This window comes from Aulonocara sp. 'chitande type north' Nkhata Bay, linkage group LG4 (assembly GCF_057382095.1).
Source record: "Aulonocara sp. 'chitande type north' Nkhata Bay isolate Kocher_YH1m ecotype deep benthic linkage group LG4, A_spYH_male_GT1.1, whole genome shotgun sequence".
NCBI lineage: Eukaryota > Metazoa > Chordata > Actinopteri > Cichliformes > Cichlidae > Aulonocara > Aulonocara sp. 'chitande type north' Nkhata Bay.
This window is the reverse complement of record NC_141347.1, coordinates 35,931,155-35,950,563: the sequence shown is the minus strand read 5'-3', so window position 1 is coordinate 35,950,563 and position 19,409 is coordinate 35,931,155. Positions and strand designations below refer to the sequence as shown.

The window sequence follows — 19,409 nt, the reverse complement described above, 5'->3', positions numbered from 1 at the left end:
AAATCGTTAGTTTCTCTTAGGTTCTTCTTTTCTGTTAAGAAAACCAAGTGAAATGATCAAACTGATGTTTTAAAATAATCAGCTCATACTCACCAGTAAATGCTCAGTGTGCTGGAGCTGCTGCTGTGAATGCACAGTTGGTCCAACTGAAGAGATTTTATCTCCGGCTGCAGTGACACAGCAAGAAAAGAGCGCGAGGAGAAAGAAATATCAGAAACCTTCTGGACGAAGCGACGTTAGTGAGCGGGCAGAATTCAAGGCCACAGCAGCAGATCTGACTGAAGCTTCACAGATATCAGCAGATATCACAGGTTCCAAAATGAACATGAGTGTGGCTCAGCCCTTTGATTTATACCACAGTAACCTTTTATTCATGTCACCGAGCTGCTGAAGCTGGCATAAAGGGGAGGTTTCAACACGCTGCTGGATTCAGGTATAAAATTCAATAAGAACTGCAGCTGGACTTGAACCTTGAGTCTCAGTGTTTAAATCCACTGACAGACAGAACCAGCCGAGCTCTCCAGCAGCTCTGATGGATCAGAAATTTACTCTGAGGTTACAAAACATGCACACGAACGAAACGGACAAAACCTCCTTAAAACAAAAGTATACACGATTTTAATTCAGAAAACTTACACAGAAGATCTTTAAAGCATAAGACTACCTGCTGGAGAAGTGGGTCATCTGGAGGTTTGATCTCATGATGCAGAGGAGAGCCACAGGAGTGGCAACTTTTAATTTTGACCTTAAAAGTAGAAAAAGATATTTGCTGGACTTGAATCCTGAACCTTTTAGATAAAATATGATGAGACCATAATCAGAGCTCTCCAGCAGCTGATGTCTGAAGACCCTCCAAACTAAAAGGAAAAGAAAAACACACAGAGAGCAACAGAAACTGTATAAAAAGGTTAAGGAAAGCCCCAGAACACACTCTGGTTCAAAATGAAGTTAAGTTCTAATTAATACAAAACCTTACATTTAAATAATAAATGTCCACTAATAAAATATATAACAATAAAAAGAAGACTGTATGTATGTATGTATGTATGTATGTATTAAACACATGCACTAGCTCTCTGTAGCTTTAAAAAAGGCAGCCGATGCTCAAACCTACAGATAAACTTCACTACCCAGAGGCTCTGGCGAGAGAGGGTCGCGCAGGATTATGGGTAAATAGGAAGTAAACAAATACACGTGTAAGATGGCGCTTTCAGAGCGGTCCTCGGTTCAGGGGTCAGTTAAAGAGGTTTTAATGGAGTTCCAGGTGTCGTTTTTCGCTCTGACTCGGCTCCCTTCGTTTCCCTGGACTGTGAGTACGAGTCTGGCCGAACTTCATTCAGAAATCTCCGCATTTTAGCACCAAAGCAGTCTCTGCCTGTGAAACATGAGTAAAGCAATGCTTGTAATCAGTCAAGGGACCTCCCTGAATAATTTTGGTCTCAGTTCATAAAGATAATCTTTATTCTTTCTTTTAATTTGTTTTTATGTTTTCAAATTGGCCACGGGCTCTCTGAGCCTGCTTCTGCCGGAGATTTCTTCCTCTTAAAGGACATGTTTTCCTTTCCACTGTCGCCCAGTGCTTGCTCGTAGGGGTCGTCTGATTGTTGGGGTTATGGTGGGTCTACCTTAAATCAAATTCAAATTTTCAAATTCAAATTTTATTTGTCACGTACACAGTCATACACAGTACGATATGTAGTGAAATGCTTGGACAACTGCTCGTGACCTAAAGAAAACAAAAAAGGAAAAGGCTATGAATAAGATAGGAAATAAATATGAAAAATTAAAAAGGGTAAATTTAACTAGGAAGGAATAAAATATAAATTAAGGTTAAAAATGAAATAACTGTACAACACAAATTAGAATGAAGGGTAAATTTAACTGGGAAGAATAAGATAAAGATAAATATATAAATTAAAGTTGAAAATAAAATAACTGTACAACAAAATACACAATATAGAACTATATAAGAATGTATGAAGAAATCTAAATATAAATAAATATATACACAATAACAGCAGCTGTACAAGTATTAACCGGAAATGAAGAATATAGTGACCAGTGTTGTGCAAAACCAAAGTCCAGAAAGTCCAGTGTGTGTGTAAGAACCATATGTGTGGGTCAGTACTGTGTGGTGGTGTGATTGAGAGACCGTATCGCCTGCGGGAAGAAGCTCCTCCTCAGTCTCTCTGTGTTGGTCTTCAGGGAGCGGAATTGCTTTCCTGACCTCAACAGAGAGAACAGTCTGTTGTTGGGATGGCTGAGGTCCTTCACGATCTTCCTGGCCTTGGTCCAGCACCGCCTGCTGTAGATTGAGTGCAGGTCAGGGAGCTCGGAGCGGATGGTGCGCTCAGCTGACCGCACAACCCTCTGTAGAGCTCGTCTGTCCTGCATGGTGCTGTTCCCGAACCAGGTTAAGATGTTTCCCGCCAGGATGCTCTCTATGGTGCAGGAGTAAAAGTTCCTGAGCACCTTGGAGGGCAGTTGGAAGTCTCTCAAGCGTCTGAGGTGGTAGAGACGCTGTCGGGCCTTTTTCACCACGGTGTTGATGTGACAGGACCATGACAGGTCCTGCGTGATGTGAACTCCGAGGTATTTGAAGCTGTCCACTCTCTCCACTGGGCACTCGTTGATGACGGGGGTCTGGTAGTTCCTCTCCTGCTTAGTGCTGAAGTCCACTATCAGCTCCTTTGTCTTACTGACGTTTAGAAGGAGGTTGTTCCTCTGGCACCAGTTCTCCAGATTCCTAATCTCCTTCAGGTAGGCCGTCTCGTTGTTATCAGAGATCAGGCCCACCACGACGGTGGTGGCGCTGTCACTTGGTGTTCGCTCGCTCTGTGGTAGAGTATCACTTCCTGTTCCTGCTCAAACACAGTGGTGTTTCTGAGTAGCTTATTTGCTTAGCGATTTAATTAACAACTTTTAAATACATTCTTCTTTCATAGTATAATCTTCACGTGCTTCCTCCGAAGCACACTTTCTGTGTACTCACTACCTAATTTATAGCCAAAGTATTCACTCACTGTCTCTGTACTGTCTCGCTAGCCTAGCTCGTAGCCGACTCATTAGCACCATGGCTACTTCACCTGTCCCTCCTGCACTTTCTTGCTCATTGTGTCAGATGTTTAGTTACTCCTCGGCCTCCTTTAGCAGTAATGATATCTGTAACAAATGTAGCATATTTGCAGCTCTGGAGGCCAGGATTACTGAATTGGAGACTCGGCTTCGCACCCTTCATTCACCCGCAGCTAGCCAGGCCCCTGTAGCTGGTGCAGCCGAAAATAGCGTAGGCCCCGCTAGCTGTTCCCCGGCAGACCCCAAGCAGCTGGGGAATCAGGGCGGCTGGGTCACGGTGAGGAGGAAGCATAGTCCTAAACAGAAGCCCCAGGTACACCACCAACCCGTTCATGTGTCTAACCGTTTTTCCCCACTCGGCGACACACCCGCCGGGGGTCAAACTCTGGTAATTGGCGATTCTGTTCTCAGACATGTGAAGCTAGAGACACCGGCAACCATAGTCAATTGTCTTCCAGGGGCCAGAGCAGGCGACATTGAAGGAAATTTAAAACTGCTGGCTAAGGGTAAACGTAAATTCAGTAAAATCATAATTCACGTCGGCAGTAATGACACCCGGTTACGCCAATCGGAGGTCACTAAAATCAATATTGAATCGGTGTGCAACTTTGCCAAAACAATGTCGGACTCTGTAGTTTTCTCTGGTCCCCTCCCCAATCAGACCAGGAGCGACATGTTTAGCTGCATGTTCTCCTTAAATTGCTGGCTGTCTGAGTGGTGTCCCAGAAACGATGTGGGCTTCATAGATAATTGGCAAACCTTCTGGAGGAAACCTGGTCTTGTTAGGAGAGACGGCATCCATCCCACTTTGGATGGAGCAGCTCTCATTTCTAGAAATATGGACAAATTTATTAAACCCCCCAAAATATGACTATCCAGAGTTGGGACCAGGAAGCAGAGTTGCAGTCTTACACGCTTCTCTGCAGCTTCTCTCCTCCTGCTACCCCCCCAAAAACCCATCTCCATAGAGACTGTGTCAGCTTCCAAAAAGACAAAAAACAAACTAAAAACCAGCAACAAACAACTTAAACATAAACAATCACAAAGAAAGAACAATACAGTATCCACATCTGAACCAAAGAGTAAAACAGTGAAATGTGGATTATTAAATATTAGGTCTCTCTCCTCCAAGTCTCTGTTAGTACATGACTTAATAATTGATCAACAAATTGATTTACTCTGCCTTACAGAAACCTGGTTGCAGCAGGATGATTATGTTAGTTTAAATGAATCAACACCCCCGAGTCATTCTAACTACCAGAAATCTCGAAGCACAGGCCGAGGGGGCGGTGTGGCAGCAATTTTTCACACCAGCCTATTAATCAACCAAAGACCCAGACAGACTTTTATTTCATTTGAAAGCCTGATGCTTAACATTGTCCACCCCAGCTGTGAAACTCAGAAACCAGTCTTACTTGTTATCATCTATCGTCCACCTGGGCCTTACACAGAGTTTCTGTCTGATTTCTCAGACTTTATATCTAATTTAGTTCTGAGCTCAGATAAAATAATTATTGTGGGTGATTTTAACATCCATGTAGATGCTAAAAGTGACAGCCTCAACATGGCATTTAATCTGTTATTAGACTCAATTGGTTTCTCTCAAAATGTAAAAGAACCCACCCACCACTTTAATCACACTCTAGATCTTGTTTTAACATATGGCATCGAACCTGAACATTTAACAGTGTTTCCTGAAAACCCTCTCCTGTCTGATCATTTCCTGATAACATTTACTTTTACAATAATTGATTACACAGCAGTGGGGAGTAGACTTTATCAAAGTAGATGTCTTTCTGAAAGCACTGTAACTAAGTTTAAGAATATAATCCACCCACTGTTATCATCTCCAATGCCCTGTACCAACACAGAGCAAAGCAGCTATCTGAACGCTACCCCAACAGAGGTCGATTATCTTGTTAATAATTTCACCTCCTCACTACGTACGACTCTGGATACTGTAGCTCCTGTGAAAACTAAGGCCTCAAATCAGAAGTACCTGACTCCGTGGTATAATTCTGAAACACGTACCCTAAAGCAGATGACTCGTAATCTGGAGAGGAAATGGCGTGTCACAAATCTAGAGGATCATCATTTAGCCTGGAGAAATAGTTTGTTGCTTTATAAGAAAGCCCTCCGCAAAGCCAGAACATCTTACTATTCATCACTGATTGAAGAAAATAAGAACAACCCCAGGTTTCTCTTCAGCTCTGTAGCCAGGCTGACAAAAAGTCAGAGCTCTTTTGAGCCAACCATCCCTTTAACGTTAACTAGTAATGACTTCATGAACTTCTTCACAAATAAAATTTTTATCATTAGAGAAAAAATTACCAATAATCATCCCACAGATGTAATATTATCTACAGCTACTCTTAGTACCATTGATATTAAGTTAGACTCTTTTTCTCCAATTGATCTTTCTGAGTTAACTTCAATAATTACTTCCTCCAAACCATCAACGTGTCTTTTAGACCCCATTCCTACAAAACTGCTCAAAGAAGTCCTGCCATTAATTAATTCTTCGATCTTAAATATGATCAACCTATCTCTAATAATCGGCTATGTACCACAGGCCTTCAAGCTGGCTGTAGTTAAACCTTTACTCAAAAAGCCATCTCTAGACCCAGCAGTCTTAGCTAATTATAGGCCAATCTCCAACCTTCCTTTCATATCAAAAATCCTTGAAAGAGTAGTTGTCAAACAGCTAACAGATCATCTGCAGAGGAATGGTTTATTTGAAGAGTTTCAGTCAGGTTTCAGAGCTCAGCACAGCACAGAAACAGCTTTAGTGAAGGTTACAAATGATCTTCTTATGGCCTCTGACAGTGGACTCATCTCTGTGCTTGTCCTGCTAGACCTCAGTGCAGCGTTCGATACTGTTGATCATAATATCCTATTAGAGCGATTAGAACATGCTGTAGGTATTACAGGTACTGCACTGCAGTGGTTTGTATCATATCTATCTAATAGACTCCAGTTTGTGCATGTAAATGGAGAGTCCTCTTCACACACTGAGGTTAATTATGGAGTTCCACAGGGTTCAGTGCTAGGACCAATTCTGTTTACATTATACATGCTTCCCTTAGGCAGTATCATTAGAAGACATAGCATACATTTTCACTGCTATGCAGATGACACCCAGCTCTATCTGTCCATGAAGCCAGATAACACACACCAATGAGTTAAACTGCAGGAATGTCTTAAAGACATAAAGACCTGGATGGCCGCTAACTTTCTGCTTCTTAATTCAGATAAAACTGAGGTTATTGTACTCGGCCCTGAAAATCTTAGAAATATGGTATCTAATCAGATTCTTACTCTGGATGGCATTACCTTGGCCTCCAGTAACGCGGTGAGGAACCTTGGAGTCATTTTTGACCAGGACATGTCCTTCAACGCACATATTAAACAAATATGTAAGACTGCTTTCTTCCATTTGCGCAACATCTCTAAAATTAGAAATATCCTGTCTCAGAGTGACGCTGAAAAACTAGTTCATGCATTTATTACTTCCAGGCTGGACTACTGTAATTCATTATTATCAGGATGTCCAAAAAACTCACTGAAAAGCCTTCAGCTAATCCAAAATGCTGCAGCAAGAGTCCTGACAGGGACTAGAAAGAGAGAGCATATTTCTCCTGTTTTGGCTTCCCTTCATTGGCTTCCTGTTAAATCCAGAATTGAATTCAAAATCCTGCTCCTCACATACAAGGTCTTAAATAATCAGGCCCCATCTTATCTTAATGACCTTGTAGTACCATATCACCCTATTAGAGTGCTCCGCTCTCGCTCTGCAGGCCTACTTGTTGTTCCTAGAGTATTTAAAAGTAGAATGGGAGGGAGAGCCTTCAGTTTTCAGGCCCCTCTTCTGTGGAACCAGCTTCCAGTTTGGATTCGGGAGACAGACACTATCTCTACTTTTAAGATTAGGCTTAAAACTTTCCTTTTTTCTAAAGCATATAGTTAGGGCTGGACCAGGTGACCCTGAATCCTCCCTTTGTTATGCTGCAATAGATGTAGGCTGCCGGGGGATTCCCATGATGCATTGAGTTTTTCCTTTCCAGTCACCTTTCTCACTCACTATGTATTAACAGACCTCTCTGCATTGAATCATATCTGTTATTAACCTCTGTCTCTCTTCCACAGCATGTCTTTATCCTGTCTTCCTTCTCTCACCCCAACCGGTCGCAGCAGATGGCCCCGCCCCTCCCTGAGCCTGGTTCTGCCGGAGGTTTCTTCCTGTTAAAAGGGAGTTTTTCCTTCCCACTGTCGCCAAAGTGCTTGCTCATAGGGGGTCATATGATTGTTGGGTTTTTCTCTGTATCTATGAAGCGCCTTGAGGCGACTTTTGTTGTGATTTGGCGCTATATAAATAAAATTGAATTGAATTGAATTGAATTGAATTGTCAGCAAACTTGATGATGGTGGTGGAGCTGGTAGTGGCCACACAGTCATATGTGTACAAAGAGTACAGCAGGGGGCTCAGAACACACCCCTGGGGGGCTCCAGTGCTGAGAGTGGTGGAGGCTGAGACATGTCGGCCCATCCTTACTGCCTGTGGTCTGCCAGTTAGGAAGTTGGAGATCCACTGACACATAGATGAGCTGAGTCCCAGATGCTCCAGCTTGGTGGTGAGTGTGGAGGGAATTATGGTGTTAAATGCAGAGCTGTAGTCTATGAAGAGCATTTTAACATAATTCCCCCTTCTAGTGTCCAAGTGAGTGAGTGACGTGTGGAGGAGATGAGAGATGGCATCGTCTGTGGAACGATTTGGACGGTAAGCGAACTGTAGTGGGTCCAGTGTGTCTGGTAGTGAAGAAATGATGAAGTCTCTGGCCAGGCGTTCAAAGCACTTCATCACTACTGAGGTGAGGGCTACAGGGCGATAGTCATTGAGAGAAGCAGGGTGGGGTTTCTTCGGGACAGGAACAATGATGGACTCTTTGAAGCATGTGGGGATCACCGACTGAGATAAAGAGATGTTGAATATCTCAGTGAACACAGGAGCTAGCTGGTATGCGCAGTCTCTTAGGATACGACCTGGGATGCCGTCTGGTCCTGCTGCTTTCCTGGTGTTCACTCTCTTGAAGGCTCTCCTTACTTCATGCTCGGAGATGACGAGCACGTTTCCGGTGCTGGCAGTATCTTCCTGTCTGCAGCCGTTAGCGCCGCCAACACTAGCATTGTTGGAGACCTTAGCTGCAGCCTCGAAGCGAGCATAGAAAGTGTTCAGCTCGTCTGCCAGAGTCACGGCCGCGTTCGTCATACCGGTTGTTGGTGCTTTATAGTCCGTTATTGTCCTTAGTCCCCGCCACAGGCTCCTAGAGTCACTCTGTTGGAGTTGTGACTCTAGTTTCCTCCCGTAGCGCTGCTTCGCCTCTTTCACCGCCCTCCGCACGTTATATGACGCGGCTTTGTACGGGTCCATGTCCCCCGTCATGAGTCCCGTGTTGTAGGCAGCGGTGCGGGATCTCAGAGCGTTGCGGATGGTTTTATCCACCCACTGCTTCTGGTTGGGAAACGTTGTGATAGTCTTTGTCTCCACGGTATCATCCGCTAGTTTCCCGATGAATCCCACAACCGCTTCCGTAAACACGTTGACGTCATCGTCGGAGCTGTTTCTGAACATGCCCCAGTCTGCGTCATCGAGTGCGTCCTGTAACGCGGCCACCGATTGATCCGTCCAGCGCGCGACCTTCCTCTGAACCGGAACTTCCTGTTTTAGCCTTTGTTTGTATTTTGGCATGAGGAAGATGGCGGCGTGATCAGATTTGCCAAACGGGGGGCGGGATTGTGCCTTGTAGCCGTCCTTGACCGTAGTGTAGCAGTGGTCCAGTGTCCTTTCACCCCTGGTGGGGCAGGTGATGTGTTGATAAAAGTTCGGCGCTGCGCGTTTGAGGTTGGCGCTATTAAAGTCCCCCGTCACAATAAGCGCAGCGTCCCGGTGTTGTGTCTGGTGCTGTGTGAGTGCCTCATGCAGCTCGCATAAGGCGGTGACCGTGTCCGCTTGTGGTGGAATATAAACGGCACTTACAATGACCGATGTAAATTCCCGAGGTAGATAAAAAGGACGACACATGATGGACAGTAGTTCCAGATTTGGTGTGCAGGAGCGTGTGAGAGGAACAACGTTCGCACTGTTGCACCAGTTGTTGTTCACCATTAAACACACGCCGCCTCCCCTTGACTTCCCCGAGTCCCGTGTCCTGTCCATGCGGTGAACCGAGAAGAACTCGGCCGGCTGGATGGCTTACAATATAAGCGCCTTGAGGCGAGTGTTGTGATTTGGCGCAATGTGAATGACTTTAGCCTTCAGCCTCCCTGGGAAAGTCTATGCCAGGGTGCTGGAAAGGAGAGTTCGTCCGTTAGTCGAACCTCGGATACAGGAGGAACAATGCGGTTTCCGTCCTGGTCGCGGAACACTGGACCAGCTCTTTATCCTCTCCAGGATACTTGAGGGTGCATGGGAGTTTGCCCAACCAGTCTACATGTGTTTTGTGGACTTGGAGAAGGCATTCGACCGTGTCCCTCGGGGTGTCCTGTGGGAGGTGTTGCGGGAGTATGGGGTGTCTGGCCCATTGCTACGGGCCATTCGATCCCTATACAACCATTGCAAGAGTTTGGTTCGCATTGCCGGCAATAAGTCGGACTCGTTCCCGGTGGGTGATGGGCTCCGCCAGGGCTGCCCTTTGTCACCGGTTCTGTTCATAATTTTTATGGACAGGATTTCTAGGCGCAGCCAAGTGGCGGAGGGCTTTCGCTTTGGTGGCCTCAGAATCTCATCTCTGATTTTTGCAGATGATGTGGTTCTGTTGGCTTCATCGGGTGAGGGCCTCCAGGTCGCACTGGAACGGTTCGCAGCCGAGTGTGAAGCAGCGGGAATGAGGATCAGCACCTCCAAATCTGAGGCCATGGTTCTCAGCCGGAAAAGGGTGGAGTGCCCACTCCGGGTCGGGGATGAGTTCCTGCCCCAATTGGAGGAGTTCAAGTATCTCGGGGTCTTGTTCGCGAGTGAGGGAGAAGGGAGCCGGAGATCGACAGACGGATTGGCGCTGCAGCTGCAGTAATGCGGACGCTGCACCGGTCCATCGTGGTGAAGAGGGAGCTGAGTGTAAAAGCGAAGCTCTCAATTTACCGGTCGATCTACGTCCCTACCCTCACCTATGGCCACGAGCTGTGGGTAGTGACCGAAAGAACGAGATCGCGGATACAAGCGGCAGAAATTAGCTTCCTCCGAAGGGTGGCTGGCCTCTCCCTTAGAGATAGGGTGAGAAGTTCGGCCATCCGGGAGGGGCTCAGAGTAGAGCAGCTGCTGCTCCACATCGAAAGGAGCCAGCTGAGGTGGTTCGGGCATCTGACAAGGATGCCCCCTGGGCGCCTCCTGGGTGAAGTGTTCCAGGCATGTCCCACCGGGAGGAGGCCCCGGGGCAGACCCAGGACACGCTGGAGAGATTATATCTCTCGGCTGGCCTGGGAACGCCTTGGTATTCCCCCGGATAAGCTGGAGGAGGTGGCTGGGGAGAGGGAGGTCTGGGCCTCTTTGCTTAGGCTGCTGCCCCCGCGACCCGGCCCCGGACAAAGCGGATGAGGATGGATGGATGGATGGATGGATGGATGGATGACTTTAATTGAACTTAAAACGTGACTTACACAGAGGTTGAACTTTTTATCTGCTTACAGTTTGTAGAAAAAGACCTTCAGAGCAGCGGGTCATCAGAGCTCATTTCTCAGGTGCTGAAACAGGTGAGTGTTCCTCCATCGTGCTGCAATCATAAAACAGCTTCGTCAGTGTAATGAACAGTCACATGTTTTTACAGACGTGCCTTCATCCCCTGTGCCGGAAGTTTCCACCTTCAGTCAGATACAGGAGGCTGTTTCTCTCCCAGCTCATCAGACGGGTAAGGAGAGGTTAACTCTCAGATTATTAGTTGAGCTTTTTTTTTCTCTGGGCAGAAAGATGTTGAAGTACTCGATCACAGAGTCAAACCCGGCTGTGTGCTTCCTGGTTTCTTCCTCCACAGCTGGAAGCTTCAGGCTGTGAACCCCTGGATGAGCTGTACGATGCTCTGGCTGAGGTGGTGGGCGCTGAGGAGACCATGGAGTGCTACAAGAGCTACCTGCTGGTACCGCACACAGAAAACCCCCAGTGTCACTGTTACCTTTATATCAAATTATTTGTTTTGTGCCATAAAAATATCACGATCTGATTTTCGGTCTGAATCGCCCGGCCCTACTTTTGCCAGCTGTTGCTTGCAGGAGTCTTAATTTGAAGTGCAGCGATGTTTGTGTCCTGCAGCCTGCTGGTGGCGCCGTGAGCTTGATGGAGAACATTGCTCTGATCTCAGAGGGGACCACCGGGCTGGTGACGTGGGAGGCGGCTCTTTACCTGGCAGAGTGGGCTCTGGAGAATCAGCAGGTCTTTACAGGCAGGTAAGCGGAAGGATCTGCAGGTCGTCGCCCTCCAGGTGGAGCTTCTGCAGCTTTTAAATTTGCTCCTCCTCCTTCAGGACGGTGCTGGAGCTGGGCAGCGGTGCGGGGTTGACAGGTATCACCGTCTGTCGGTCGTGCAGCCCAAAGCGATTCATCTTCAGCGACTGTCACTCCACAGTGCTGCAGAAACTCAGAGACAACGTCCGGCTGAATGGGCTGAGCGAGCAGACGACCCCAGCGGTCAGCGTGGAGAAGCTGGACTGGACGGCAATCTCAGAGGAAGAGCTGAGGGAGATCGGAGCTGATGTCATCATCGCCGCAGGTCAGATTTTTGGAGATGGTGTGGACACACATTCACACACCTCAGTGTTCTGGATTTTGTGGAGCTGTTGACAATCTGCTTTCTCAGATTTGGAGTTAAAGCAGATTCCTGTTGTTTGTCGTGGTGCAGACGTGGTGTACGACCCCGACATCGCAGGAAGTCTGGCGAAGCTGCTGTCCATCGTCCTGAGGTGTTCGTCTGCCGAGGGTCTCCCTCAGGTCTTCATCTGCTCCACGATAAGGAACCTGGAGACGTACGGCGGCTTTAAACAGCAGCTTGGTAAGACAGCGCTGAGGAGGAGGCGGCTGTGGTGAAGATGGTTCAGATTAATTCAGACTTAAACCTGATCAGAGTCTGGTTTACTTAAACCTGACATTCTGCTGTGGCTCTTTGGCTCATGCTAACCTCACGTGATCGACCTCATGCTCGAGTCTGAGTTTCATCAGCCTCGCCCACAAAAACACGTTTTCTGCCTGAAATGAACAGTAAACATATAACACAAGGGGAAAAATACTGTGGTTTGCTGTAGTAAGTAGTTCTTTAACCAGCTGTGCACAGTGTCCACAATTCATGAAATTCATGAAGCAAAAAGGACCTGGAGACAGCTCACAGGAAACACTCAGACGTTCCAGTGTCGACAAAACGAGACTGCAAATCTGGCCAGATTTGATCCTGGATACTTCCTGGTTGCAGTGGGAATAAATAATAATAGTTGTTTTTGAGGCGTGCTTGGGGAATTATGAAGATGATTTTATAGAGATCAGGATTTTCGCAGTGCAGGACGTTGGTTTGAACGAAGTCATTGTTTGTTTGTTTTGGCAGAAGCTGAAGGAGTCGGCCATGAAGTGATCCCAGCACCCGTCAACCACGTGTTTCCTTATAACAGACAGTCGGCTATAGAGCTCATCAAACTGCGCAGATGACACGAGGGGAGCATGATAAAGATTTTATTTACAAATGTACATCCTCATCGTCATGACAACTTCCTTTATACATTCAAGTGAAGAAAGAAAAACGCCAGGAATAAAAAAAGAAGACCTCAGAAGACTTCGTCTTTTCACCCACTGATCCATTTAAATTTTAAATGTACATTTATCAGAAAACACCCCAAACAAACAGTTTTGTCCTTTATGCTCTCACTCTGCTGTAACTGGTGCTTATCTCATCCAGGCATTCACTGGATACTGGACTCAAAGGCTGGGCCTACTTTATTCCATAAAGTGCTCACCAGGCACAAAAGGAAAAAAAAGGCTTGTTTCCATGGTGATGTCTACTGCACGTGCCCAGTAGGGCTTACAAAGCGAGACTTTCATGAATTAAAAAAAATGGTTATAAAACTGCAGCGCTGTCTAGCTCTCTAAATAGAGCCAAGGTTATCTCGGAGCAGTGATTAGAGGCAGGACGTTCTGGTCCCAGTTGTCATCCCAGCGCTGCCCCCTGCTGGAGTGGAGGTTCCTCCTGAAGGTTCCCAGTTTGCCGTCTGAACTGGGAAAGTCTGACAGGAGAGTCTGGAATCATAAACGTTCAGCATTATTTGAAAGAAGTCAAAAGAGCGTGTCGATCACCTTGTTTGTTTTTTTGAGAATAGAAGAAAGAAGGTGGAGTGCTAAGGTATCAGCTAACGCTAGCTAGCTAGCTACCATGCTATATAAATAATTAGCTATTAACTGTTATTTATCTGTAATATCCAATTAAAATCCTAGAATTTCACCCCCAAAACTGTGGCTCCAGCTTCTTGGACAGTCTGTTAGTACAGTCACCTCACAGCAGCCATGTTTTTGGTCACATGATGTTATTAAAAAAAGCTCCAACAGCACAAACACGGTCCAGAGGTCCAGTTCAGTTAGCTGAGGTGAAGCCTAACGGACATCTAGCTGCTACAGCCACCTGTGTCACCCTCTCATCACAGATGTGGCCACTTCACTCCCACTCAGGCTTCAGAACCCACAAAACCATCTTTTATATACAGTCTATGCTTAAATCGTGTTGTACGGTATTTTCAGAGAAGAATAAATGTTGATAGATATTAGAGTCCATATCAGGGTCTGCCCGAATCTTTCTCCTGATCATGTGACTGGTTTACAGGCATCTCTCACCTTCAGCTGCTCGGCGAGCTCTGCAGAGTCTTTGAAGATCAGCCCGTTCTCCTCGTGCTTCACCAGCTCATCCAAGCTAGGAATAAAAATACAGCCGAGTCAGGTTTAATTCACGTTCATGAGCTTACTGGAAGCACATTCTCATCTCCAGTTTAAATAGGTGGACATCAACACAGAGAGGGAAGTATTTACAGAGGTCACTGATGAGCATTTTACTTTGCAACCAGCGGAGTCGCCCCCTCCTGGCCACTAGAAAGAATGCAGGGTTAAGAGGTCGGCTCACCAGTTGAAGTGGACGGCGCAGACGGGGAGGCAGCAGCCGAACATGTCCACCACCTTCATGGGCAGATCCAGACCGCTGGACGACTTGTGGAGACAAACACCCAGGTCTGCTGAGCCTGGACGACAGAGAAGGAAACTCCTCCAACGACCTGCAGGAACCTTTGTGCGCAAACACGAGTGAGACTAAACTGGTCGAACAGACCAAAATTAATACTAAAATACCTAAAAGCAGAGGGTAATCTTCTGCCTCCAGCCAGGGGGTGCAGATCTCCACGTGCTCCAGGTGCAGGGAGTCGATGAGCTTCATGTAGTGTTCCTTCTGAGGACCCTTACCTGCACAAACGCACAAAAACACACAGAGTGGAAACATGTTCTGAATAAAGGAAAATCTTCTAATCTGTAAGCAGCGAGCTGGACTACCTGTGATCACGCAGAGTAAAGGTGGTAAGGAAGCTCCTCCCCTAATGAAACCTTCGTACTCTGGTGGGAACAAACAGGCGACAGGTGAGGAAACACGTTTCATGGATTATTTAAACTTTCGTTTCTGGAACAGCAGGTCGCACCTTCGAGGGCCGTCAGCAGGATGGAGAAATCTTCGTCCTCTGCAGAGAAAAAATGTCCTGAATCAGTGATTCAGTGTTTCCAGAGATGAAACACAAGGTGCAAAATAAAGTGAAACTGGCTGAATTTGGAAAATTTTACATTCTGTTTACAATAGAAGCTGCAGCCAGAAACCTTCAGTGAGCGTCCTCGCGCATCCCGACATTCCCGCATCGTGTTTACGTCGATGATGAGGAACACCGGGAGTTTAATTCCCCTTTTCCACGAAAAAACTTTATTTATTTCCGCACTGAGATCACGATCTCTTTACCGAGATTCACAGCAGGACTTAAAGCGAAACCGTTGCTCCCAAAATCCTTTCCTGTAAATCCTGAACGGGCCGAGGACGCCGCTGAAGCGGAGGTCACGACCTCCAAGCAGTAACTTCTGTTTTGTTTCTGTTTCTTCCTGATCATTGAAATGTGATTAAAAACCCTGCAGTGAAGCTGCCTGTGTGTGAGCCGCTGAAGGAAAGTAAAAGCTTGTGAAATTAAAAACAAGACTTTTTGAACTCCTGAGATGAACGACTTCAGCAGAAATGTTCGAACAGCAAACGCAAAACAAAAAATCGGTTTGCAATCAGAAAACACCAAAAGCTCGCCGTGGTTTTCGTTCTTAAATGGGGGGAAGCGTCTCTTCCTCAGACCTGTCCAGCTGGTGCTGCTGAGCAGCAGCGCTGGTCGCTCCGCCCTCAGGGTCACGGTGCCGTCAGCGGGGTCACGAACTGAGAAGATGGTCCTCTCCGCCTCAGACCTGAGAGAGTAGGTGAGCACACAGAGCTGATGTGTTTTTTTCTATAACAATAAACTGAACAACCGAGGAAAAGCCGACAGTAAAACTCTGCAGCTCTACGATTGCACACATTACACAAACTTCCTGTTTTGTGGGCGATCAACAGTGTTTCACAGGAACTGCCCCCCAACGGCGTCATCACTCACCCCGCATGTCTGAACTGAGGATAGACGGCGGCGAGCCTCACGAAGAGCTCGTGCTGCAGCTTCAGCGGAGTCTCTCTGAAGATGGAGGCCGGCCGGTCGTACAGAGTCGTCGCCCTGCAAACGTCAAACAGTAAAATGTCGCGCTGCGATCCAGAGTGAGAACAGAGTCACTGCGGTTAGTTTACTGGTTTTTATTAACTGCATTAAAAACTCGGCCCTGCAGTGAAACACAAATGTGAACATCAGGAGCCTCACAGAGGACGGATCACGGGACCGTCCACAGCAGAGCAGAGACTTCGAGCAGGTACGAGTTATGTGAACACATCGTCCGCAGACCTGGAGCAGCGTCTCCTTTTAACTCCGCTCCTTCAGTGTCTCCTCAGGTGTCATACACATCACGGCCTCCAGAGGCCACTAGTGAGACATCTGACCTTTGTTTCAGTCTTTCTTTCCTTCATCAACTTCACTGTAAAGTGACACGTCTGCATGTTTTTATTGGTGTGTTGTGAGAATCTTCAATTTCAAACATCTCTCAGATTTTCTGCCACGAGCATTCGTCAGTGAATGAAAAACAGCCATGCAGATAATAGAAAGAGAAAGTCATACTTGATGCCCCAGTTTTTCTGCAAGTCGACCTTCATGGCGTTGGTGACGCACAAGTTGTGAGACGCCAGAGGGCCAAAGAAGCGCTCGTACCTGAAAGACGAGAACGAAAGCGCCCGTCAGAGACAGAAACACCTCGGATCAGGATTTAACATTAAGTATTTTTATCACAGTCCTGAGGATCAGGACACCGCAGAGCGCCACCTTCAGCCTCTCAGCGGTACTCACCACTTTGCCAGTCGGACTATGGGATGCGCCGGGCCGTGGCTCAGCGCCATGATGGTGTAGCCGTAGTTGTGCCAGTCGATGATGAATCTGCTGCCACGCAGCAAACACACGAACCAGGTCACTGCGATGCTGGGCAGCCCAGGAGGATTCTGGGAAACAAAGGCAGTCGTTGATGTTAACAGAGTGAAGTATTTATAGCAGAGTTCTTTATCGTTCCTCTAGAGTTCATTTAACTCTCAAAATAAATGTTTTTGAGTCAAAATGAGGATTTTTGTCTTAATTTAAACAAATAAAAAAGAAGAATGGATGAACCAGTGTGATGTTTACGTCTGTACGTGAGTTATTGTTCCCCCTGTGAGTCACAGGTAACACACCTGCATCAGAACATGCGCCTGCAGCTCCATCGTCAGCAGGACACGGAGCAGCTGCAGGGACTGAACCGTCACCTTCGTCACATACGAGACCACTTTCGGTCCGACTGCGAAACAGGAAACGGGTTCATTAAAAAACAAACAGTAAAGAATCACATCCTGTTTGTTGTTTAAGCGCAGATGTAAATGTACCTCGGACACCTTTCAGCTCTGCGATGGGCACTATGGTGATTTTCTCCTCGCTCAGCACGTCTTGATGAGGTTTGGTTTCTGAAAAACAATCACAGCACAAATTCTTCACTTTCACAGCCGACACGGGAATTTTTCAGGCACGATGAAACGACTTCCTGATTGTTTTTAGTCCAAAGCTCACATTTCGTTTTTTGTTTCTCAGAACAACCGACTGTTTGTCTGAAACTCTTTTGGTTTTCAGTGCTGTAGAAACAAAAGGTATTTCTTTTCTATCAGGTCATGTTTATAACGCACAGCTGAAATGAACCCGGCTCAGTTAACCTGGATGTGCTGCACCGAGTTTACGTTTTAGTAATTTTAATAGAGTACGTGATATTACTTCTTTCAAACACCACCCTTACAAAGAGGATCGGCTCCATCTCGGATCACTTACAGCGACCTGCTTTGAGGTGTTTTCTGTCTGTGGTCATTTTGCATCCTTTTTTTTCTGCATATACTTTACAGTCACGTCTTTTTCTTTATCTAAAGTTTGATTTATCTCAACCTGCTGAAAGCACCAGTTTTATACTTGGATCAAATATTCTTTTCTTTAGATTTTTGATTTGGAACTTTTACGAGTAACGACATGTAAACGCTGCTTCTTTAAAATACCACTCCTTATAAATCCTACAGGCAGAGCGCTGCAGTATTGATGGAGGTGTAGAAGTTGCAGCACATGTTTCAGGAACAAATAAACTCGCACAGTGAACCACCTCACTATACAGCTCCAACAGGATGTAGACGCTTCAGTGTTTGTTTCCCCCAAACCTCCAAACATTAGGAGGTATGGACCTCCTCTGTCACTCCAGCCCTCCTTCACTACATCCAGAAATATCCTCAGAGGTCATCCTCTTCTCCTCCTGTGTATATCCAGTATATGTACGCTCCCTCCTCTGCACACCTCAGCCTCTCTGACTCTGAGATGTCCCTCTGATGGACTCATTTCTAATCCTTGTCTCCACCCACGCCGCCCTGCCTGCACGTTCTTCTTCACCTCCTCTTGTGCATTGTATGGATGATTGACCCCAGGTATTTAAACTCATCCACCTGCACTGGCTTCTCTCCTCACATGTCCACCTGTCAACATGTCTCTCTCACTCACGTCTATTCTGTCTGGATTGTACCAATTTTCATTCTTCTTCTCTCCAGATCATACCTCCACCTGCTCACTACTCACACTACAAATCACAGTGTCGCCACAGGGACTCCTGCCTACCCCCATCTGTCTGCTGACCAGAGTGGGCTCAGGGTCGATCCCTGATGTAGTCTCACCTCCACCTTAAACCCACCTCCCCACTGTCTCTCTGTCCTCATACTGGTACGAGGATACGCTGGTATCGGTACCTACCTGAACATGTCGGTACGAGAAGTGAAAGAAGCTGACTGTTTGATCTCAGCGGCAGGTGGGAAACAGGTGAATCAATGTGTCACAGGAAGCTTCAGTCTCACCTGAAAACCCCACGAAGGTCACATGGTACCCGTGTTTACTCAGGGATAAAGCGTGATACTGCATCCGAGGACTGCGCCCGATGTCCCCCAGCACCAGCACACAGACCCGCCGGGAGGTCCCGTCGTCCCGCCGCCGTAGGCTGCGGCCCCACAGCGGCAGCAGCGCGGCAGCGACCGCCAGAGACACCGCGGGCCACCTCACAGCCGAGTGTGGCGCCAAAAGTCCCGCTAAAAGCGCCAAAACCGTCAGGGAAACTGCCAGCAGAGCCGTGCAGGAGCAGCGCGGCGCCATGTTTGTTTGAGATTTGTGATGACGCGGCTCATCACAAATGGGCGGGGCTTGATGTTTAAAGGAAGCGCGCATCGTATCGTGACGCGTTCATGTGCAAACCAGGAACTTTCAGTCTCAGCCGTCAAAGCGTGTAACTTCTATTGTTATCAAAAGATTATATTAAAAAACCCACAAAGAAAAAATTAAAAAGTAGGGCTTTGGTAGCACATTTACATTTTGTTTTTAAAAAAAGAAAAATCTCAGAAACATCTTTTCACAAACATTTTGGAACAAAGAATAAAAAGTTTGACTGAGCAGATTTTTGTGAATATATTTACACAATTAAACATTTGTTCTGAAGTTTTGTGCTTTTCAAATGTGAAAATCTACTTTGTATTAACCAATCTCTCTTTAGGATATTTTCGGTTCTATTCTTCATTTAGAAACAGGAGGATATAATATATACACATCAGAATCAAAATAGGATTCAGGATTATACTTTACTGTCATTAC

The 19,409-nt window shown here is 46.5% G+C and overlaps 2 protein-coding genes across 4 annotated transcripts; one reads left to right on the top strand and one right to left on the bottom strand.

The window, feature by feature from the left end:
- Nucleotides 1-1,165: 1,165 nt before the first annotated feature.
- eef2kmt (eukaryotic elongation factor 2 lysine methyltransferase) lies at nt 1,166-15,514 on the top strand. 3 transcript variants are annotated; one of them, XM_086290191.1, is made up of 9 exons: nt 1,231-1,309; nt 7,786-7,852; nt 10,756-10,818; nt 10,893-10,973; nt 11,097-11,198; nt 11,372-11,505; nt 11,583-11,827; nt 11,957-12,106; nt 12,650-15,514. In XM_086290191.1, the coding sequence occupies exons 2-9, from the start codon at nt 7,817-7,819 to the stop codon at nt 12,748-12,750; spliced, it is 912 nt and encodes a 303-aa protein (XP_086146317.1). In that variant the 5' UTR covers nt 1,231-1,309; nt 7,786-7,816; the 3' UTR covers nt 12,751-15,514. The 3 variants fall into 3 exon arrangements, with proteins under 3 accessions (XP_086146315.1, XP_086146317.1, XP_086146316.1); XM_086290190.1 differs by lacking the exon at nt 1,231-1,309 and adding an exon at nt 7,282-7,706; XM_086290189.1 differs by lacking the exon at nt 7,786-7,852 and having other exon boundaries at nt 1,166-1,309.
- Nucleotides 12,759-19,004, bottom strand: alg1 (ALG1 chitobiosyldiphosphodolichol beta-mannosyltransferase). The gene is made up of 13 exons (XM_086290186.1): nt 18,626-19,004; nt 17,138-17,215; nt 16,949-17,052; nt 16,575-16,723; nt 16,350-16,439; nt 15,744-15,857; nt 15,452-15,558; nt 14,769-14,807; nt 14,626-14,685; nt 14,428-14,538; nt 14,207-14,321; nt 13,924-13,999; nt 12,759-13,335 (listed from the first exon to the last, which is right to left on the bottom strand). The coding sequence occupies exons 1-13, from the start codon at nt 18,987-18,989 to the stop codon at nt 13,201-13,203; spliced, it is 1,542 nt and encodes a 513-aa protein (XP_086146312.1). The 5' UTR covers nt 18,990-19,004; the 3' UTR covers nt 12,759-13,200.
- Nucleotides 19,005-19,409: the final 405 nt, after the last annotated feature.